This window comes from Eschrichtius robustus, chromosome 3 (assembly GCF_028021215.1).
Source record: "Eschrichtius robustus isolate mEscRob2 chromosome 3, mEscRob2.pri, whole genome shotgun sequence".
Classification (NCBI taxonomy): domain Eukaryota; kingdom Metazoa; phylum Chordata; class Mammalia; order Artiodactyla; family Eschrichtiidae; genus Eschrichtius; species Eschrichtius robustus.
In genome coordinates this window covers 66,242,361-66,264,681 of record NC_090826.1, presented here as the reverse complement: position 1 = coordinate 66,264,681, position 22,321 = coordinate 66,242,361, and the positions used below count along the sequence as shown (strand labels likewise).

The following is a 22,321-nucleotide window of genomic DNA, read 5'->3' as shown; positions in this document are numbered from 1 at the left end:
CTTAAATTGCAATAAGCTTAACTCTACTCCCAGGCTCTAAAGTGGATCTTGTCTTCAGTAGAACTTCCCCACCTCAGATACATTAAACTTTGACACTGCACTCTCTGACCACAACATCCATCCTGCCAGATCTCTTCTTCACTCCTGCTTCACCTAGTCTTTGGCCATGGAGAAATGTTGTTCCATTTTCTACCAGCCCAATCCTTTCCTGACCTCTCTTCATTCCTAACCTCACCTAGACACTGCTGTTGATCATTTTGACCTCAGCTCTATTTGTTTATATACCACAATATGACCAAAAAGTTACAACACTGATTTCAAAAATAAAATTAATTTGGTTTTGCTTGCCTGATTACAAAAGAAACACATGTGCATTGGGCAAATATTTAGGAAACAAAGAAAATGATAAAATTAAAATCACCATTAACCACATTAAAAAGAAATATCCAGTATTAACATTTTGATGTATATATCTTACCAGTTATTTCTATTCATATATATATGAATACAGATTTTTAAAAAAATATAGACTGGACTGTATATATTCGTTTCTTAAAGCCATGTGGGTTTTTTTTTTATTCCAATACTACTCTATAAATAATCAAGATTAAACATTTTTACAAGATAATAGCACTTTTGAAAATATATTACAAAAGCCTTTAATATAGAGATTTAAGTTATAACTATGACATAATTTATGTAGCAGAGATCTTTTACGAATGTTATGACCAAAACTATTACAATCTCACATTAGTTCCTGTGACATAATTTATGTAGCAGAGATCTTTTACGAATGTTATGACCAAAACTATTACAATCTCACATTAGTTCCTGTCACCCTTTAAAATTCTAATTGTGATTATATTTCTCTCTCTATTAAATATTTCTATATGTAGAGGTCATCTCTTATTTTAAACACTATTTGACAGTAAGAATTTGACATAATTTTAAAACATAAAGGTCTGTTTTCTTTTCAGTATTGCCATTTTCTTCAAATAGAATATATCACCATAAGTCTCTGTATACTAATTTTCAAGGGTACATATTTTCTTTTCATTATCACTACATTCCTATTTTTAAATACATATTATTATTTTAAAAAGAAAAGTCTCCACCCTAATAAAGCCATTTCAAAGCCCTCTCCCTGCACTTCATTTAAGTAGGTACAAAAAACAATAAAACTAATTCAGAAAAAGGAGAGGAAGGAAGAATCCAAAAAACCAGCCTACTTTACAAGAGTTGAAAATATAAATGGTAGATATATTTTTAGACACTGTTCTTTTTGCTTTAAAGTACAGTACAAGAGAACACTAGGCCAGTAGTTTTCAAATATTTTTAGCAGCATTTATTTTGCAAAAGGAAATATTTATGCAAGAACAATACATAAAACACATGAAGTGGGCTGCTTCAGTTCAAGCCCGAGGGAGCAGGTCCGGACACACACCGGTTGGATGCGCCTCACCCTATGGTGGTCCTTGAAACACAACTACAACCCTCAGGGTTCTGGGGATAAGCTGTGAACAAAAATTTATAATTAAACACCTAGCAGCAACATGGTATCAGCAACAGAGAAGTCTCAGAAACTATTAAAGAATGTGAATATATATCAAGTATAAATGTTCTGCTTTTACTTTGTAATGTTCAAAGATCACTATATGGTAGTTCTAGTTTTAATTTTTTGAGGAACCTCCATACTATTTTCTGTAGTAGCAGCACCATTCTACATTACCACCAACAGTGTACAGGGTTCTAATTTCTGCACATCCTAGCCAACACTAAAAAAAAATTTTCACAATAGCCATCCTAAAAGGTATGAGGTTATAAATTACTGTGGTCTTAATCTAGCAATCCCATTTTGGGTATATATCCAAAAGACTTGAAATCAGGATCTTTCAGAAAAGAAATATGGTCTGAAGACATACATTCTGGGAGATCAGTATCATATAGTTGATGTGGAAGACATGCAAGGAGATAAGACTAACCACAAAAAGACTATAGAGTAAGAAGAGAAAGATAAATTAATCCTAGGAGGACATCACAATTTATAAAGTAAGTAGAGGAAGAAAAGCCTTCCAAGAAGGCTAAGCACTCAGAGGAAACATCTGGAAAGTGAAATACCATGGAAATCAAGGGATTTGATTTGAAGGGTCTGGCTTGAAGACGAGAGTGGCCAAAAAAATCCAGTGAGGCACTGAGTTTTACAGGAGAAGAATTAAGATGTGTCCATTGATTTAACAACAAAGGGGGCACTGAAAATCTTGACAAGAGCAAGCAGTCTCAGTGGTGGGGCAGAAGCCAGACTTCAGTTGATTGAAGAGTGATTTGAAGAGAAGACATAGTAAATATGAATATAAGACACATGTTCAGGGATATAGGAAGGAGAAGGGGTAGGAGATAAAAAGAAATATAGGGTTGAGATACGTAGGATTCGTTGTTGCTTTTAAGATGAACATGACTTGAATATGTTTATATGATGAGAAACAGCCAGAAAAGAGATAAAGTTTGAAGATACACGAGAGGAAAATGATACCTGAAACAAGGTCACTAAGAAGAAAGAAGAGGACAAATCTGAGAGGAATATACTTAAACAGGAAGGTTATTGGGAGGTTGAAAAAATTAAAGGCAAGGATGGGTGCTATTGTGGGCTGAGTTGTATCCCTAAAAAAATATAGGGATACAAGTTCAAGTCCTAAACCCTGATACCTGCGAAAATGACCTTATTTGGAAATAGGGATGTAATCAAGTTAAAATGAGTCATATTGGACTAAGGGGGGGCCCTAATCCAATGACTGATATCCTTATAAGATAAAAATTTGGACACTAACACACAGGTACAGAAGGGAGAAGGCTGTGTGAATATGGAGATTATTTTAACAAAATATAATATTTTGGTTTGGAACTCAGTTTAGCTAAAGAAATTTTACATTTGTTTGAGGTGGGGTAATATGCAATATTTGGTTTCGAGTCTCAGGTACTGATAGTGATTGGAAAGTTTGTTCTAGTGAATAGTTTAATCTTTCCTGTAAAATCTTATTGATTTCCATTGTAAATTATTTTATCTACTGTCTTTCATTCCCTATGCCTAGATGATCAGATATTCAAAAATAAGCGAGTTCAAATTAATAATGTTTTACTCTAGTCTTTCTTCAATATTTTTTGGTCAATTGCTTCATTCCCTTCAAACGATTTGTAATGCAAATGAAAGAATCTAAGAAGTCACAAGTTAGATTCTGACCTCTTAAATTAACTTCATTTAATAGCTCCAACTACAGGAAAGAGCAGACCTTCTTGCTATTCGGGTGAAAAGAATCACAATTTGAAATGTCAGTTGCCTCAGGCAGGCACATCACATTGAGTTGTATTTAAACATAGCTTAAAGCTAGCTTCACACTGAATTATAATAGAAAAGTCACTGACGTCATCTCTTTTAATCTACAGCAGAAAAAGGAAAAGAATTTTAGTATTCCTTAACTTAGGAAAAATGGTTCATATATATATACAATAGTCCACTATATTTACCTTATATAATAATTTTTCTCTGAAAAAATCTAAAAACGTGTACAGTTACCCAATAATTGATACAATTTGGTATAATATCAGCATATATATGAATTAATGTGATAAAAATATAGAGATAAAAAATTAGTTCCATAATTATTTTAGTTGGCAACAGTGAAGATTTCCAGTTAATGGTTATCTAAGGGAGATAAGACAAAAGCATTTTGAAGTCTAGAAGTATAAATTTGTGAAGAAAATAAAGCCATCCCAGACAGAACAGATTTTAAAAGAGGCTCTCTCCTATTTTAGGTAGATCCAGCTAAAGATCCATAAAACATTCCCAGGTTAGGCCAGCAATATCTTCCCACAATAAATTCTTTATAATACATACATTAACTTAAATTACTTGCTAAATATTTCTTAGTCCAAAAAAGGAAATCAAGACTACAAATAGAAACAATTGATAAAATAACAAAAATACATCAAATTAAAAATTATTACAGCCTAAGTGATACTCAATAAAAAATGTATAACTTTAAATATTTTTAGTAAAATGAACTAAGAGATAATAGAGGAAAGAAAAACTAGCAGCTCTTTAAAAATGAAGAAAAACGAGTAATATTAATAAAAGCAGAAGTTATTAGTGAAGGAAAACAATAGGACTTTGTTTATGCTTCAGCCATACTGGTGGTTTTTAGTCTCCTTTTTCTGCCTCAGGGCATTTTCATAAGCTGTTGCCTCAAACTGCAATGATATCTGCCTCTTCTTCTTCACCTAAATAACACTTATTAAATCTTTAGAGATCTCAGTTTAAACATTATTTCTTCAGAGGTTTCCTTGACACCCATATGGGTTAACTCCTTCTTGTATATGCATCCACACACCCTAGCTCTTATCACAATCACATTACTTATTCACTGCTAGATTATAAGCATCACAAAGGCAAGGACCATATCAGATCATTTCACCACTGAATCTCTAGTGCCCAACATAGTGCTCTCCATATAAAGTGGGCTTGAAACATTTGTGTTAAATGAATGCATAAGTAAATAAATGAATGAAAGAAGTCTTGGGAGAAAATACAAACACACAATTTTCCAGAAATTTGAATCCACAAATAAAAAAGAACCACAAATACACAAAATTAAGCATGGGAAAAGGAAAGAACAGATATTAAGGAGATTTTAAAGAGCCATATGGGTGTCAAGGAAACCTCTCTGAAGAAATGTTTAAACTGAGATCTCTATAAAGATTTAGTAAGTGTTATTAAGGTGAAAAGAAGAGGCAGTTTGAGGAAACAGCTTATGAAAATGCCCTGAGGCAGGAAAAGGAAGGTAGGGGTGGGGGGAATCTGTGTGGCTGAAGCAGAAAAAAGTCCTCCTTCGTGCACTAGAAACATTTCCTTTAAAGACAGTAACAAGGGACTTCCCTGTTGGCACAGTGGTTAAGACTCCATGCTCCCAAGGCAGGGGGCCTGGGTTCGATCCCTGGTCAGGGAACTAGATCCCACATGCATGCTGCAACTAAGTAAGCCTGCCTGTTGCAACTAAGACCTGGTGCAACCAAATAAGTTTTTAAAAAAGACATTATTTAAATAGATAAGTAAAGTTGGTAACAAGTCAGGAAGCCCACTAGCAACAGTTATTAAACACTGACTAGAAATTTCAGTACAATAAATAAGTCAGGAAACCAAAACATGATGTCCAGCTATTGTACCCGAAGGGTCAAAATTATTTTTATTTTCAGATGATACTGTTATCCAACTAAAAATGTAAGAGAAGAAACGGAAAAAGCTAAAAAATGTAAGAGAAGAAACGGAAAAAGCAAAAAAGATTAAAATTAATAGGAGAGTTTAGTAAGATACCTAGTCACAAAACTACGTACATTGTTTCATGTTAGTCTCATCCTACTGACAGCAATGCTATTGGCTAGGAATGCTTGGGGCACTGTACTACTTGTGGCAGCTCCCCAACACATTTCCTCCAACAGAGCCAATGTTGTGGCTGGATCTGCCCTTGTGGTTCTTATTATGATTGCAACACATACCTCAGCAACAACTATCAAGGAACTTTGAAAAGACAAGGTTATTACTCACAGCTCTTAGAGAATACATGGCACACACCTGAGGGCCACACAGGGAAGTTGCAGGTTGAGAGAGAGGGAGAAAGCGTGTATCTGGGGTTCTACCTCTATTGGGGTCAAGGATGGGGTCCCTAGGGTTTCGTGGGCTTACTCTTTATTAGATTTAAAACATAAGAGCAGGAATTAGGGTGCAGGAAGGGAAAAGTCGGGTTACTGTTTTGCTAGCACCTGTGTCATACAGCTGATAATAAGTTGATTCAAGATGGATGCCTTTGAAACAGAGGCCTCAGCAATCGAAAGCTAAATGTCAGGCATTTATATTACAATCAAAAAAGCTTATTGTCAGGCACTTATACTACATATATTTATATAGTATAATACTAATTTTTAAGAAGATATATATCTGATTACATTCAAACATTCATGAGTATCTATCTCTGGGTGGAAGAATTACAGATGATTTTCCTTTCCTTTACACCTTTCCTTTACATTTTGATAGAAACTAATTTTATAATCAAGTTATAAAGGTATAAAATAATTATAAACATACCTACTTGCCAAAAAGAGCCTACAAATATAATTATATTCATAAGTATCAGTTATTATACAGTATAAAATAGCCTCAAGTTTTAATATAATTGTGTTTTCCTCCAAAATAAACAACCCCAGCCTCTGTAATAACTGGAGACATTTACTTCATCTCTACTTGTATAAGGAGAACCTTCCAGTGGCACTTGCCTGGCTCCACCTTCTACTCCTTAATTTAATTTCCAATTTTGGGAAACATGTCAATCATGAGAGTTACCTGAGAAGAGCAAATAACCAATTTTAAGTCAATAGCCTTAACATTATGTATAAGAATTTATCTGGCCTTCCTCTACTTTAACTTACTTCAGCTTTGTAAATGGCTCTTTTTTCCTTCTTTGATACTCAAAGACCTTTATTTTCACTTCAGATTTGTGTTTTGGATTGGTCAGACTAGCAGCAGTTAAATGAGAAAGAAAGAAAAGAACGAGAGAGGAAGGAAGGAAGGGAGGGAGTGAGGGAGAAAGGGAGGGAGGGAGGGAGGGAAGGAGGGAGGGAGGGAGGGAGGGAGGAGAAAGAAATTCATGAACTTAAAATCAAAAGAATGATGATGGATTAAAGAATGAAAATTTAAACTACACACTTCCTCTGACTTACTGGAGTCTAAATCTCTCTCTGTATGATGCATGTTCAAACTGAATATTCATATATTAAGACAGAACAGAGAGGTAAAATGATAATTCAAATAGAGGGATAATGCTTTTAAAGGCATTTTAATACTTAAAATCAATTGTGTTACTGACACAGGAGTACAGAGGCTATAAAAAATGTTCTGAGTCCTAAAGTAATTCTTAGCAACTGCCAATATTTCCAAGTTATTCAGTTTTATTGCCAAAAAATATACTTGGATAATGTTGTCTAAGCTTGTTACAGACGTGCCTTTATTACATTATTAATAAATATCATATCCTTTTCTTTTAGGGGATGAAGGGAATAGAATAATAGAAGAAATATCCAATAAAAGGTTTGGGGATTTTTATAAAACTCTAGCCAAAAACATGTTCATTATACTTTAAAAGAGTAAATATTATGGCATATGAATTATATCTCAACTTTTTAAAAAACATTGCTCCTTTTGCTATTTAGTGTCCATTATCAAAAGGAGCAACATGACAGTGGCTTAACAAAAGATCTGGAAACTTTAATTCCTAATAATCTAATAATGCAGAAATAACATTAGCATAACCTAAAGAAATATATCATTAATTTGTCCCTTAGATTTTTCTCTCTTTTAAATATCAGCTCTCAACTGACCACTGATTAAGTGCTAGATTCCAATAATTTCATGCTTGAATTCTCTAAAATGCTAATTTATTATTATAAATGCTTGATATAAGACACAGAAGTAGGGGGTGACTTGAGCAAGACAGTAGAATAGGAAGCTCAAGGCTATCCTTCTCACACTGAGACACCAAATTAACTACAATACATAGACCAATTCCCTTTGTGAGAAAAACCAGAAGTTAAGAGGCTCCTGTGCCACAGGCAAGCATGAAACCAGCTGCATCAAAGCCAACAAGAAAATTCATGGCACCCACTCTCCAGAGCCTCCCTGCCCCAGGCACAGCATGATCAGGAGGAAACTCCCACCGCCCCCACCCAGCTTCTTCCAGAGGAGGGGAAAAGTTGGAGCATGTGTCTAACATTTTGACTTTTCAGAGGGCTGCCCGAGGGACTGGTTTCTGTCTGGTCTGTCTCAGAGGGCATACTTCCAATCTCATTTTATGAGGCCTACATTACCCTGATACCAAAGCCAAAGACAAGAAATAAGACTACAGGCCAATATCCCTGATGAATGTAGATGCAAAAATCCTCAACAAAATACTAGCAAACTGAATCCAATAGCACACTGAAAGGATTATACACCATGACCAAGTGGGACTCATCCTTGGGATGCAAGGATGTTTCAACATTAAAAAAAAAAAAGAGATTCACCACATTAATAGAACGAAGTAGAAAAAAATCGCATGATCACATCTGACAAAATTTAACACCTTTCATGATAAAAACACTCAACAGACTAGAAATAAAAGGAAATTAATTCAACATAATAAAAGCCATGTATGACAAGCCCATAGTTAACATCATACTTAATGGTACAAAACGGAAAGCTTTTTCTCTAAGATCAGGAACAAGGCAAGAATGTCATGTTTGCCATTAATATTCAACATAACACTGTAGTCCTAGCTAGAGCAACTAGGAAAGAAAAAGAAAAGGCATCACAGTTTTAGAAAGGAGGAAGTAAAATTATCTCTGCTTGCAAATAACATAATCTTATATGTAGAAAACCCTAAAAGATTCCACCAAAAAAAAATGTTAGAAATAATAAACAAGTTGAGTAGAGTTGCAGGATAAAAAATCAGCGTACAAAAATCAGTAGTATTTCCATATATTAACAATGAAAAATCTGAGAAGGAAATTAAAAAAACAATCCCATTTAAATATATCATTAAAAAGAATAAAATACTTAGGAGGATCTCCCTGGTGGCGCAGTGGTTAAGAATCCGCCTGCCAATGCAGGGGACATGGGTTCGAGCCCTGGTCCAGGAAGATCCCACATGCCGTGGAGCAACTAAGCCAGTGTGCCACAACTACTGAGCCTGTGCTCTGGAGCCCACGAGCCACAACTACTGAGCCCACGTGCCACAACTACTGAAGCCCGCGTATCTAGAGCCCAAGTTCCGCAACAAGAGAAGCCACCACCATGAGAAGCCCATGCACCGCAATGAAGTGTAGCCCCTGCTTGCCGCAACTAGAGGAAGCCTGCGTGCAGCAACGAAGACCCAACACGGCCAACAATAAATAAATAAATAATATATTTTAAAAAAAAGATTAAAATACTTAGGAATTAACTTAACCAAGGAAGTGAAAGACTTGTGCATTGAAAACTATAAAACATTGCTGAAAGAAATTTAAAATAACACAAATAAATGGAAAGACATCTTGTGTTCATGGATTGGAAGACATAACATTGTTAAAATATCCATACTACCAGAAGCAATCTACAGCTTCAATGAGATCCCTATCAAAATGCCAATGCCATTTTACATTATTCTGCCATTTTACATTATTACAGAAATAGAAAAACCAATCTGAAAATTCATATAGAACCACAGAGGACCTTGATTAGCCAAAACAATCTTGACAAAGAAGAACAAAGCTAGAAGCCTCATACTTCCTGACTTCAAAACATATTACAATGTTACAGTAATCAAAACAGTATGGTACTGGCCTAAAGACAGACATATGGACCAATGGAACAGAATACAGAGCCCAGAAATAAATCCATGCATACATGGTCAAATGATCTTCAACAAGGGTGCCATGACTAAACAATGGGGAAAGGACAGTCTCTTCAACTAACAGTGCTGGGAAACCTGAATATCCACATGCAAAACAAAGAAAAAAAACTGGATCCTTATCTTATACCATATACAAAAGTCAACTCAAAAGAGATCAAAGACTTAAATGTAAGACCTGAAAGTATAAAACTCCTAGAAAAAAATATAGGGGAAAAGCTACAAAACACTGACCTTGACAATGATTTCTTGGATTTAACACTGAAAATACAGGCAACAAGAGCAAAAATAGACAAGTGGGACCACATCAAAATTGGAAGCTTCTGTGCAGCAAAGGAAACACTCACCAGAGTAAAAAGAAACCCTACAGAATGGAGAAAATATTTGCAAATCATATATCTGATAAGGATTTAATATCCAAAGTATATAATGTACTCCTTACATACAACACAATAACATAAAAACAAATAAACCAATTTTTAAATGGGGCAAAGGACTTGAATAGACATTTCTCTAAAGAAGGCATACAAATGGCCAACAGGTATATGAAAGGATGCTCAACATCACTAATTCTTAGGGAAATGCAAGACAAAACCACAATGAGATATCTCACACCTGTTAGGATTGCCATGATTGAAACAATAGAAAACAACAAATGCTAGCAATGATGTGGAGAAACTGAAACTCTTGTGTGGTGCTGGGAATGTAAAATGGTGCAAACACTGTGGAAAATAGTATGGAGGCTCTTCAAAAAATTTCAAAAAGAACTACCATGTAATCTAGCAATTCTACTTCTGGGTATTTATCCAAAAGAACTGAAAATAGGATCTCAAAGAGATATTCACATTCTTATATTTATTGCTGCATCATCCACAATAGCCAAGATGTGGAAACAATCTACTGGTCCATCTGCAGACACATGGATAAAGTGTGGTATGTACATACAATCGAATGTTATTCAGCCCTAAAAAGGAAAGAAATCCTGCCATGTGTGACAATATGGATGAACCTTGAGGACATTACGCTAAGAGAAATAAGCCAGTCACAGAAGAAAAACACTGTATGATTCCACTTATATGAGATAGGTAAAGTAGTTAAACCCACAGAAGTGGAAAATAAAATGGTAGTTGTCAGGGTCGGTGAGAAGGGGGAAATGGGAGTTGGCTGCTTCAATAGGCATAGAGTTTTAGTCATACAAGATGAAAAAGTTCTAGATATCTGTTGTACAACAATGTGCATATAATTAACAATACTGTACTGTATACTTAAAAGTTTGTTAAGAGGGCAAGTTTCATATTAAGTGTCTTTTTAATCACAATTTTAAAAAACAGAGCCCATAAATGAGACCAATCTTAGATGGGCAGTTACTCCAAGACAAAGGAGGCAAGAATACACAATGGGGAAAAAACAGCCCCTTCAATAAATTGTGTTGAGAAAATTAGACAGCTACATGCAAAAGAATCAAACTGGACTACTTTCTCACACCATGCACAAAAATAAATTCAGAATGGATTAAAGACTTAAATTTAAAACCTGAAACCATAAATTTCTAGAATAAAATATAGGAAGTACACTCTTTGACATCGGTCTTAGTAATGTATTTTTGGATATGTCTCCTCAGGCAAGGGAAATAAAAGCAAAAATAAACAAATGGGACTACATCAAACTAAAAAGCTTTTGAACAGCAAAGGAAACTATCAACAAAATGAAAAGGCTGCCTACTGAATGGGAGAAGATTTTGCAAACAACATATCCAATAAGGGTTAATATCCAAAATGTGCAAAAACTCATATAACTCAACATCAATAAAACAAACAACCCGATTAAAAAATGGGCAGAGGATATGAATAGACATTTTTCCAAAGAAGATATACAGATGGCCAACAGGTACATGAAAAGATGCTCAACATCACAGAAATGCAAATCAAAACCACAATGAGATATCACCTCACACCTGTAAGAATGACTATTGTCAAAAAGACAACAAATAACAAGTGTTGGTAAGGATATGGAGAAAAGGGAAACCTTGTACACTATTGGTAGGAATATAAATTGGTGCAACTACTACAGAAAACAGTATGAAGCTTCCTCAAAAAACTAAAAATAAGACTACCATACAATCTGGCAATTCCACTCCTGGTATTTGTCCAAAGAAAACAAATACACTAATTAGAAAAGATATATGCATCCCTATGTTCATTGCAGCATTATTTACAATAGCCAAGAAATGAAACGAACCTAAGTGCTGATCAAAAGATGAATGAATAAGGAAGAAGTGGTATATGTATATATTTATACACAATGGAATATTACTCAGCCATAAAAAAGAATGAAATCTTGCCATTTGCCACAGTGTGCATGAACCTAGAGGGAATTAAACTAAGTGAAATAAGTCAGACAGAGAAAGACAAATACTGTATGATTTCACTTACATGTGCAATCTAAAAAACAAAACAAATGATCAAACATAGCAAAACAGAAAGAGTTATAGATACGGAACAAACAGGTGGTTACCAGAGGGGAGGGAGGTGGGGGAAAGAAAGAAATAGGAAAGGGAGATTAAGAGGTACAAAATTCCAGTTGCAAAATCAATGAGTCATGGGTACAAAATGTACAGCATGGGGAACATAGTCAATAACTATGTAATATCTTTCTTTTTTTTTTTTTAAATTTTATTTATTTATTTTTATTTATTTATGGCTGTGTTGGGTCTTAGTTTCTGTGCGAGGGCTTTCTCTAGTTGCGGCAATTGGGGGCCACTCTTCATCGCGGTGCGCGGGCCTTCTCACTATCGCGGCCTCTCTTGTTGCGGAGCACAGGCTCCAGACGCGCAGGCTCAGCAATTGTGGCTCACGGGCCTAGTTGCTCCACAGCATGTGGGATCCTCCCAGACCAGGGCTCGAACCCGTGTCCCCTGCATTGGCAGGCAGACTCTCAACCACTGCGCCACCAGGGAAGCCCCCTGTAATATCTTTCGATGGTGAGAGATCAAAACTAGACTTATTGTGGTGATCATTTTGAAATGTACTGAAATACTGAATCACTATGCTGTGTAACAGGAACTAGCATAGCATTGTGGGTCAATTATACTTCAAAAACTAACTGACTCATAGAAAAAAAGATCAGATTTGTGGTTGCCAGAGGCAGCAGGTAAGAGAAGAAGGAATTGGATGAAGGCAGTCAAAAAGTACAAACTTTCAGTTATAAGATAAATATGTACTAGGAAAACAAACAAACAAACAGATAGAAAGACACAGAAGTGGCAGAGGTGACATTCCACTGCAGAAGGGGAAGTTAAGAACCTTACCCGCATTCTTAGGAATGAAAGGCCAGGTGACTGCCACACAGAAGAGTGAAGTCTGGATTTTAGGGTACTTTTGATTTTAATGTACTTCTGTTAGATATGTTCATCTGAAGGAGCCTTGCATAGCTGAACAGAAGAATGACAGATAAGAATCCCCTGGTAGCCCTCAGGTCCTAATAATTCCAGAACATCTATCACGGTGAAACTTTTAAGTATAAATTAGAGAGATTAGACATTAGACTTTGGTTTTTAAATGTCTAAAAATTTCATAGATGTGCTTACTATTCTTCTGTAAATAACTGTATTTCTAATATGCTTCATATAAATGACCTGTATGTTTATTTAAGATTTTTAATTGTAATACTAGATATTCTGTACTGCCTGCCTCGCCTATAGCCACACCTGACTAGCCTGAGTGGGAGACGTTGTCCCAGGACAACTCACATACAAACTGGCCAGGGATCTACAACTTAAAATAACTTAGTTTAAAACTGAGGTTAAAAATTGAGTTAAGGGACTTCCCTGGTGGCGCAGTGGTTAAGAATCCGCCTGCCAATGCAGGGGACACGGGTTGGAGCCCTGGTCCGGGAAGATCCCACATGCCCCGGAGCAACTAGGCCCGTGTGCCACAACTACTTAGACTGCGCTCTAGAGCCCGTGCTCCGCAGCAAGAGAAGCCACCGCAAGGAGAAGCCTGCGAACCACAGCGCAGAGTAGTCCCCGCTCACCACAACTAGCGAAAGCCTGCACGCAGCAACGAAGACCCAACACAGCCAAAAATAAATAAATTAATTAATTTTAAAAAAACTGAGTCAAATTTTTGACTGGATGCCATGAGGTAGAGAGAAGTCTAACCAGCTGTAGCTCTGCGCAAGCCAAAGTTCTGAGGGAACCAGAATTATGAGTCTAAGTGTTTCTGGAGGGTTGCCTCAGTCATAAATAGAAGAATAAAAAATTCAGTTTGCCATATCTTTTAGGATATCCCCTAAAACTTACATAGAGCTATTGTATTCACACTTAAGGCATCATAAAATATATACACATACTTTTCATTCTGCTTTTGGAAATACATACAGTTCCTACCCATATTTAAAAGTCAGGAAAGCCCTCTTCTCTCAATTTTGCTTTTACTTTTAATTTTCTCTTAAATGTGTAAATCAGTTTTAAAGATCAATGGTACTGAGAATGGTAAAGCCTGGCAAAAGGGCTACTATAAACTTTATAGAGTAGATAGAATTTTAACAAACAGTAATTTAACATAATTATGTAGAAACTGTACTTTTGAAACCATCAAAAAGGCCATTCTAATCTAATGACATCTGTTTGACTGTTTATTGAGATTATACAAACATGTCCCTCACCAGTGACTTACCTGTAGAACTTATCTCTGGTGAAACTGCTTATCAGGCCAAGTTTGTCCTTGGCGCCTCCCCTTAGTCACCTCTCGGCCTGTCCAGTACTGCTGCGTTACATCCTTTGTACTTCCCCAATCCTTAAGCCATTGCTCTAGGATTTTTCTAGATAAGCTTCCTCCTTAACAAAATGTAGCTGCCCTGAGTCCAGCCAGATTACAGGTTTAGGCATCTAATCAAACTGAATTTACTTAAAAGATTTATGACTCATAATATCAGTAGTTTCAAGCGTAAGCCTTCCAGATAACACCTAGGCCTGAAATGCACAAACTTAAAGGAAAAACTGAGTGGGAATTTTAGGCAGCATTTGAGACCTATAAGCTTTTGGCCTACTCACAACACATAGAGGTCAACATGCAATCTATGTCTAGGGTACTATGAAGAGCAGTAAGATATTTATTTGAAACTCATACTTTTTCAATTAGTAGTGTATAATGTATAGAACATTTTTCTTTAAATTGGGACATTTATAAAAGCTGTTGAATATATTTTCAGTGCCATTAGACTTCAAATGATTTTACTGAGGGATTTTCCATGAACATGAGAATGTATAAGCTACACTCTGGCACAGATGTTATACTCAAGTCTGAAGGCAGCCGAGCACACAGACAAAGGATAAGGACTGTGGACTCATCTTTGGTTCAAATCATTGCTACTCACTGACTATATGACCTCTGGCAAGTGGCTTAACCAATCTAAACCTCAGGTTCCTCAACCATAAAATAGAGATTAAATAATAGAGAATTTTGAGGATTAAATGATAAAATGCATGTAAAGCACTCATCTAGTATAGTCGAAGTACATAAGAACTCAATATATATTAGTTATTATCATTAATCAGCAGATTGTGTACTGAATATGTTTTTGATGTTTACCATTCGTAGTGTCTATAATTTAAAAATATTTTTTTAAACTAATGCAGCACCAATTTTGACTTAATATATTCTGGTTATTATATTCAAAATGAAAATGACTTTACTAGTTTTTTCGATTAAAAAACACCTAATCAGACATTCGAATCACAAAGAAAATTATAAAGGAAAAAATCACTCAAATTTATACATGTAGAGATATACCTCGTTATTACTTTAATAATAACATTTTTTGCCAAAACAGGATTAATCTACCATCTGTTTCCGTTTTTGAGATATAATTGTAGAGTTCTTGTTTCTTGATTTCTATTCATAAACTAGCCATGAAAACGGAAAGGTAGCCTCTCTTTTTGGAGAAGCAGGAGAGAGTAGAAGTGAAGCCTCTGGTACCATCCTGCCTGGGTTCAAATTCCAGCTTTACTACTTACTAGACATAGCATCGTGGTTAAGTCACTTAAGTGCTGCATCTCAGCTTCCTTATCTGTGAAATGGAGTTATTGGAAGGATTAAAGGAGTTAATACAGAAAGTGCTTAAAATAGTGCCTGGTACATAGTAAGAAGTATGTAAGAGTTAACTATTATTATATACGGTCATACAAAGGTACCTATGATATATTGGTAAAATCAGCTCATAGAACAAGTTATATACAGTATTTCCCATTTGTATAAAAAGAACAAAGTATATAATAATACATCTATTTATATACATAAGCATAAAAATATTTTAAAGTCTCTATATACAACTGCTAATGTGATTCTTTTTTTTTTTTTTTTTAGTTTTGTTTTATTTGACTATATCTTAAACTATTTCATTATATCTATTCAGGCACAATGATTGTATAATTCTAAAACAAAAACAAAACAAGTACATTCTGAGAGATATAGTTTCCTCCTTTCTCCTCTATCCTCTTCCTTCTCCCCACCTCACAGTTGCCCACTTGTATAGTTTTAATTTTTCCATTATTAAGATATAAATGCATAAATATATAGAAGTGCATAAACTATATGAATTATATTCACTTTCTTGCCAAAATAAAGCTAACTGCACAAAGTATTCTGATAGTCACTGACAATTTAGGTCTGCATAGTTAAAAGAAGTTACTCCTTATGTCACAGCTGCCCAGTGCTCTCTTAGGAGGATGCACCTGATTTATTCAATCCATGTCCTATTGACTGATGTTTCAATCTTATCACCAAAAATGCTGCAAAAATAGGTTTGTGTTTATGAAAAAATCTGCTTTTAATCTTTATATAAAATTGGAATAATTGTTAGGAAAGCAAACAAATTTCCCGGCCCTAATGACAGGTATTCAATATTTTATATTCTCCAGAGTCCTCTGGTTGCAATAATATCAAATGTCAACATTCCCTCTAAATTTAAAAATAATGGTTTTTATTAATCAAAAATTTTGTAATAGATCTTTATTGGACTATAATTTCTTCACCATACTGTGCTAGTTTCTGTTGTACAACAAAGTGAATCAGCCATATGCATACATATATCCCCATATCCCCTCATTCCTGAGCCTCCCTCCCACCCTCCCTACCCCACGTCTCTAGGTCATCGCAAAGCACCAAGCTGACCTCCCTGTGCTATGTTGCTGCTTCCCACTAGCTATTTTATATTTGTTAGTGTATATATGTCCATGCTACTCTCACTTCACCCCAGCTTCCCCCTCCACTCCCTGGATCCTCAAGTCCATTCTCCATGTCTACGTCTTTATTCCTGTCCTGTCCCTAGGTTCTTCAGAACTTTTTATTTTTAGATTCCATATATATGCGTTAGCATACGGTATTTTTTTTCTCTTTCTGACTTACTTTGCTCTGTATGACAGATTCTAGGTCCAACCACCTCACTACAAATAACTCAATTTCGTTTCTTTTTATGGCTGAGTAATATTCCATTGTATACATGTGCCACATCTTCTTTATCTTTTCATCTGTCGTTTGACATTTAGGTTGCTTCCATGTCTATGTCCTGGCTATTGTAAATAGTGCTGAAATGAACATTGTGGTACATGTCTCTTTTTGAATTATGGTTTTCTCAGGGTATATGCCCAGTAGTGGGATTGCTGGGTCATATGGTAGTTCTAATTTTAGTTTTTTAAGGAACCTCCATACTGTTCTCCATAGTGGTTGTACCAATTTACATTCCCACCAACAGTGCAGGAGGGTTCCCTTTTCACCACACCCTTTCCAGCATTTATTGTTTCCAGATTTTTTGATAATGGCCATTTTGACAAGTGTGAGGTGATATCTCATTGTAATTTTGATTTGCATTTCTCTAATAATTAGTGATGCTGAGCATCTTTTCATGTGCCTCTTGGCCAACTGTATGTCTTCTTTGGTGAAATGTCTGTTTAGGTCTCCTGCCCATTTTTTAATTGGATTGTTTGTTTTTTTGATATTGAGCTCCATGAGCTGTTTGCATATTTTAGATATTAATCCTTTGTCCCTTGTTTCATTTGCAAATATTTTTTCCCATTCTGAGGGTTGTCTTTTCGTCTTGTTTATGGTTTCCTTTGCTGTGCAAAAGCTTTTAAGTTTCATTAGGTCTCATTTGTTTATTTTTGCTTTTATTTTCATTACTCCAGGAGGTGGGTCAAAAAAGATCTTGCTGTGGTTTATGTCAAAGAGTGTTTTTCCTATGTTTTCCTCTAAGAGTTTTATAGTGTCTGGTCTTACATTTAGGTCTTTAATCCATTTGGAGCTTATTTTTGTGTATGGTGTTAGGTAGTGTTCTAATTTCATTCTTTTACATGTAGCTGTCCAGTTTTCCCAGCACCACTTATTGAAGAGGCTGTCTTTCTCCATTGTATGTTCTCCCTCCTTTGTCATAAATTAGGTGACCATATATGCGTGGGTCTATCTCTGGACTTTCTATCCTGTACCATTGACCTATATTTCTGTTTTTGTGCCAGTACCATACTGTCTTGATTACTGTAGCTTTGTAGTATAGTTTGAAGTCTGAGAGCCTGTTCCTCCAGCTCCATTTTTCTTTCTCAAGATTACTTTGGCTATTCGGGGTCTTCTGTGTTTCCATATGAATTGTAAATTTCTTGTTCTAATTCTGTGAAGAATGCCATTGGTAGTTTGATAGGGATTGCACTGAAGCTGCAGATTGCTTTGGGTAGTATAGTCATTTTCACAATATTGATTCTTCCAAGAGCATGGTATATTTCCCCATCTGTTTATGCCTTCTTTGATTTCTTTCATCAGTGTTTTATAGTTTTCTGAGTACAAGTCTTTCACCTCCTTAGGTAGGTTTATTCCTAGGTATTTTATTCTTTTCGTTGCGATGGTAAATGGGATTGTTTCCTTAATTTCTCTTTCTGATTTTTCGTTCCTAGTGTATAGGAATGCCAGAGATTTCTGTGCATTAATTTTGTATCCTGCAACCTTAACAAATTCATTGATTAGTTCTAGTAGTTTTCTGGTGGCATCTTTAGGATTTTCTATGTATAGTATCATGTCATCTGCAAATAGTGACAGTTTTACTTCTTCTTTTCCAATTTGTATTCCTTTTATTTCTTTTTCTTCTCTGATTGCCATGGCTAGGACTTCCAAAACTATGTTGAATAAGAGTGGCGAGAGTGGACATCCTTGTCTTTTTCCTGATCTTAGTGGAAATGCTTTCAGTTTTTCACCATTGAGTATGATGTTTGCTGTGGGTTTGTCATACATGGCCTTTATTATGTTGAGGTAGTTTCCCTCTATGCCCATTTTCTGGAGAGTTTTTATCGTAAATGGGTGTTGAATTGTGTCAAAAGCTTTTTCTGCATCTATTGAGGTGATCATATGGGTTTTATTCCTTAATTTGTTGATATGGTGTATCACACTGACTGTGTACATTGAAGAATCCTTGCATCCCTGGAATAAATCCCACTTGATCATGGTGTATGATCCTTTTAATATGTTGTTGGATTCTGTTTGCTAGTATTTTGTTCAGGATTTTTGCACCTATGTTCATCAGTGATATTGGTCTATAATGTTCTTTTTTTGTGATACCTTTTTCTGGTTTTGGTATCAGGGTGACGGTGACTTCATATAAAGAATTTGGGAGTGTTCCTCCCTCTGCAACTTTTGAAGTTTGAGAAGGATCAGTGTTAGCTCTTCTCTAAATGTTTGATAGAATTCGCCTGTGAAGCCATCTGTTCCTGGACTTTTGTTTGTTGGAAGATTTTTAATTACAGTCTCAATTTCATTACTTGTGATAGGTCTGTTTATATTTTCTAATTCTTCCTGGTTCAGTCTTGGAAAATTGTAACCTTCCAAGAATTTGTCCATTTCTTCGTGGTTGTCCATTTTATTAGCATATAGTTGTTTGTAGTAGTCTCTTATAATCCTTTGTATTTCTGTGGTGTTTGTTGTGATTTCTCCTTTTTCATTTCCAATTTTATTGATTTGCGTCCACTCCCTTCTTTTCTTGGTGAGTCTGGCTAAGGGTTTATCAATTTTGTTTATCTTCTCAAAGAACCAGTTTTAGTTTTATTGATCTTTGCTGTTGTTTTGTTTCTATTTCATTTATTTCTGTTCTGATCTTTATGATTACTTTCCTTCTACTGACTTTGGGTTTTCTTTGTTCTTTTTCTCTGGTTGCTTTAGGTGCAGGGTTAGATTGTTTATTTGAGATTTTCCTTGTTTCTTGAGGTGAGATTGAATTGCTATAAATTTCCCTCTTAGAACTGCTTTTGCTGCATCTCATAGGTTTTGGGGCGTCATGTTTTCGTTGTCATTTGTTTCTATGTTTTGTTATTTCTTCTTTGATTTCTTCAGTGATCGCTTGGTTACTTAGTAGAGCACCATTTAGCCTCCGTGTACTTGTGTTTTTCTCAGTTTTTTTCCTGTAACTGATTTCCAATCTCATAGCGTTGTGGTCAGAAAAGATGCTTGATACGATTTCAATTTTCTTACATTTCCTAGGCTTGATTTTGACCTAAGATGTGATCTATCCTGGAGAATATTCCGTGTGCACTTGAGAAGAAAGTGTATTCTGCCACTTTCAGGTGGAATGTTCTATAAATATCAATTAAATCTATCTGGCCTATGGTGTCATTTAAAGCTTGTGTTTCCTTATTTATTTTCTGTTTGGATGATCTGTCCATTGGTGTAAGTGGGGTATTCAAGTACCCTACTATTATTGTGTTACTGCCGATTTCCCCTTTCATGGTTGTTAACATTTGCCTTATGTATTGAGGTGCTCCCATGTTGGGTGGGTAAATATTTACAATTGTTATATCTTCTTCTTGGATTGATCCCTTGATCATTATGTAGTGTCCTTCCTTATCTCTTGTAACAGTCTTTATTTTAAAGTCTATTTTATCTGATACGAGTATTGCTACTCCAGCTTTCTTTTGATTTCCATTTGCTTGGAATATCTTTTTCCACCCCTTCACTTTCAGTCTGTATGTGTCCCTAGGTCTGAAGTGGGTCTCTTGTAGACAGCATATATATGGGTCTTGTTTTTGTATCCATTCAGCGAGGCTGTGTCTTTTGCTTGGGGGCATTTAATCCATTTATATTCAAGGTTATTATCGACATGTATGTTCCTATCACCACTTTCTTAATTGTTCTGGGTTTGTTTTTGTGAGTCTTTTTCGTCTCTTGTGTTTCCCACCTAGAATAAGTTTCTTTAGCATTTGTTGTAAAGCTGCTTTGGTGGTGCTGAATTCTCTTAGCTTTTGCTTGTCTGAAAAGCTTTTGATTTCTCAGATCAAATGAGATCCTTGCTGGGTACAGTAACCTTGGTTGTAGGTTTTTCTCTTTCATTACTTTAAGTATATCCTGCCACTCCCTTCTGGACTGCAGAGTTTCTGCTGAAAAATCAGCTGATAACATTATGGGGATTCCTTTGTATGTTATTTTTTGTTTTTCCCTTACTGCTTTTAATATTTTTTCTTTGAATTTAATTTTTGTTAGTTTGATTAATATGTGTCGTGGTGTGTTTCTCCTAGGGTTTATCCTGTACGGGACTCTTTGGGTTCCCTGGACTTGGGTGACTATTTCCTTTCCCATGTTGGGGAAGTTTTATACTATAGTCTCTTCAAATATTTTCTCAGACCGTTTCTTTTTCTCTTCTTCTTCTGGGACCCTATACTTTGAATGTTGGTGTTTAGTGTTGCCCAGAAGTCTCTGAGATTGCCTTCAATTCTTTTCATTCTTTTTTCTTTATTCTGTTTCTCGGCAGTTATTTCCACCATTTCATCTTTTAGCTCACTTATTCATTCTTCTGCCTCAGTTATTCTGTTATTGATTCCTTCTAGTGTATTTTTCATTTCAGTTATTTTGTTCATCTCTGTTTGTTTGTTCTTTAGTTCTTCTAGATCTTTGTTAAACATTTCTTGTATTGTCTCAATCCGTGCCTCCATTCTATTTCTGAGACTTTGGATCATCTTTACTATCATCACTCTGAATTCTTTTTCAGGTAGATTGCTTATTTCTTCTTCATTTATTTGGTCTTGTAGGATTTTACCTTGCTCCTTCATCTGTGACATATTTTTTTGTCACCCCCCCCCCCTTTTCTTTTTATGAGTGGGACTGTGTTCCTCTCTTACTGGTTGTTTGGCCTGAGGCTTCCAACAGTGGAGCTTGTAGGCTATTGGGTAGAGCTGGGTCTTGGTGCTGAGATGAAGACCTCCAGGAGACTTCACTCCAATGAATATTCCCTGGGGCCTGAGGTTCTCTGTTAGTCCAGTGGTTTGGACTCGGAGCTCCCACCGCAGGAGCTTCGGCTGGACCCCCGGCTCGTGAATCTAGATTCTGCAAGCTGTGCAGGGTGGCAAAAAAAAAAAAAAAAAAAAAAAGGAGAATAACAAAGTAAAGAAATAAAATTAGACTAGGAAACTAACAGATATGTTAGAAAGAATACAAAAATAAAAATATAGATGAAACAACAACCAGAAGGTAAAACAGAACCACAGTAGTTAAACAGAGGAGGAGAAAAAAAAAAAAAAAAGGTGGAAAAGGCCTTGGCTGTGGAGGGCGGGGCCTAAGCAGGCGCGGGGTTTGGGAGGTGGGCACAGCCTATGCTTAGGACTAATGTGATTATCTTAAGGAGGGATTTTCACTGGCTCTATTATGTTTCAATTTTTTACAACCTTTATATTTGGTATTCTTAAGAAATCAACAAAAATAGTTCAATTAAAAATGTGTTTTTTGAATTAGGGAAAAGAAGAAAAAGAAAGTAGAGGAAAACAACAGAATTCTTGGTTTTTAGAAAGATGACAATATTTATTAGGTCTTCATGCTAAAAGAGAGTTTGGATTTTAT

General features: G+C 35.7%; 1 protein-coding gene across 2 annotated transcripts in view; it reads right to left on the bottom strand.

Annotated features, from left to right (window-relative positions):
- MSH4 (mutS homolog 4) overlaps positions 1–22,321 on the bottom strand; it is a 147,392-nt gene that overhangs the window by 11,934 nt on the left and 113,137 nt on the right. The window contains exon 19 of one of the 2 annotated variants that reach the window (XM_068538024.1): positions 1,407–1,514. The exons of the other annotated variant lie outside the window; for it this stretch is intronic. Coding sequence (XP_068394125.1) covers positions 1,464–1,514 — 51 coding nt within the window. The 3' untranslated portion in view covers positions 1,407–1,463. Of the gene's footprint in view, positions 1–1,406; positions 1,515–22,321 lie in introns of those variants that run through there. 2 annotated transcript variants of the gene reach the window in all.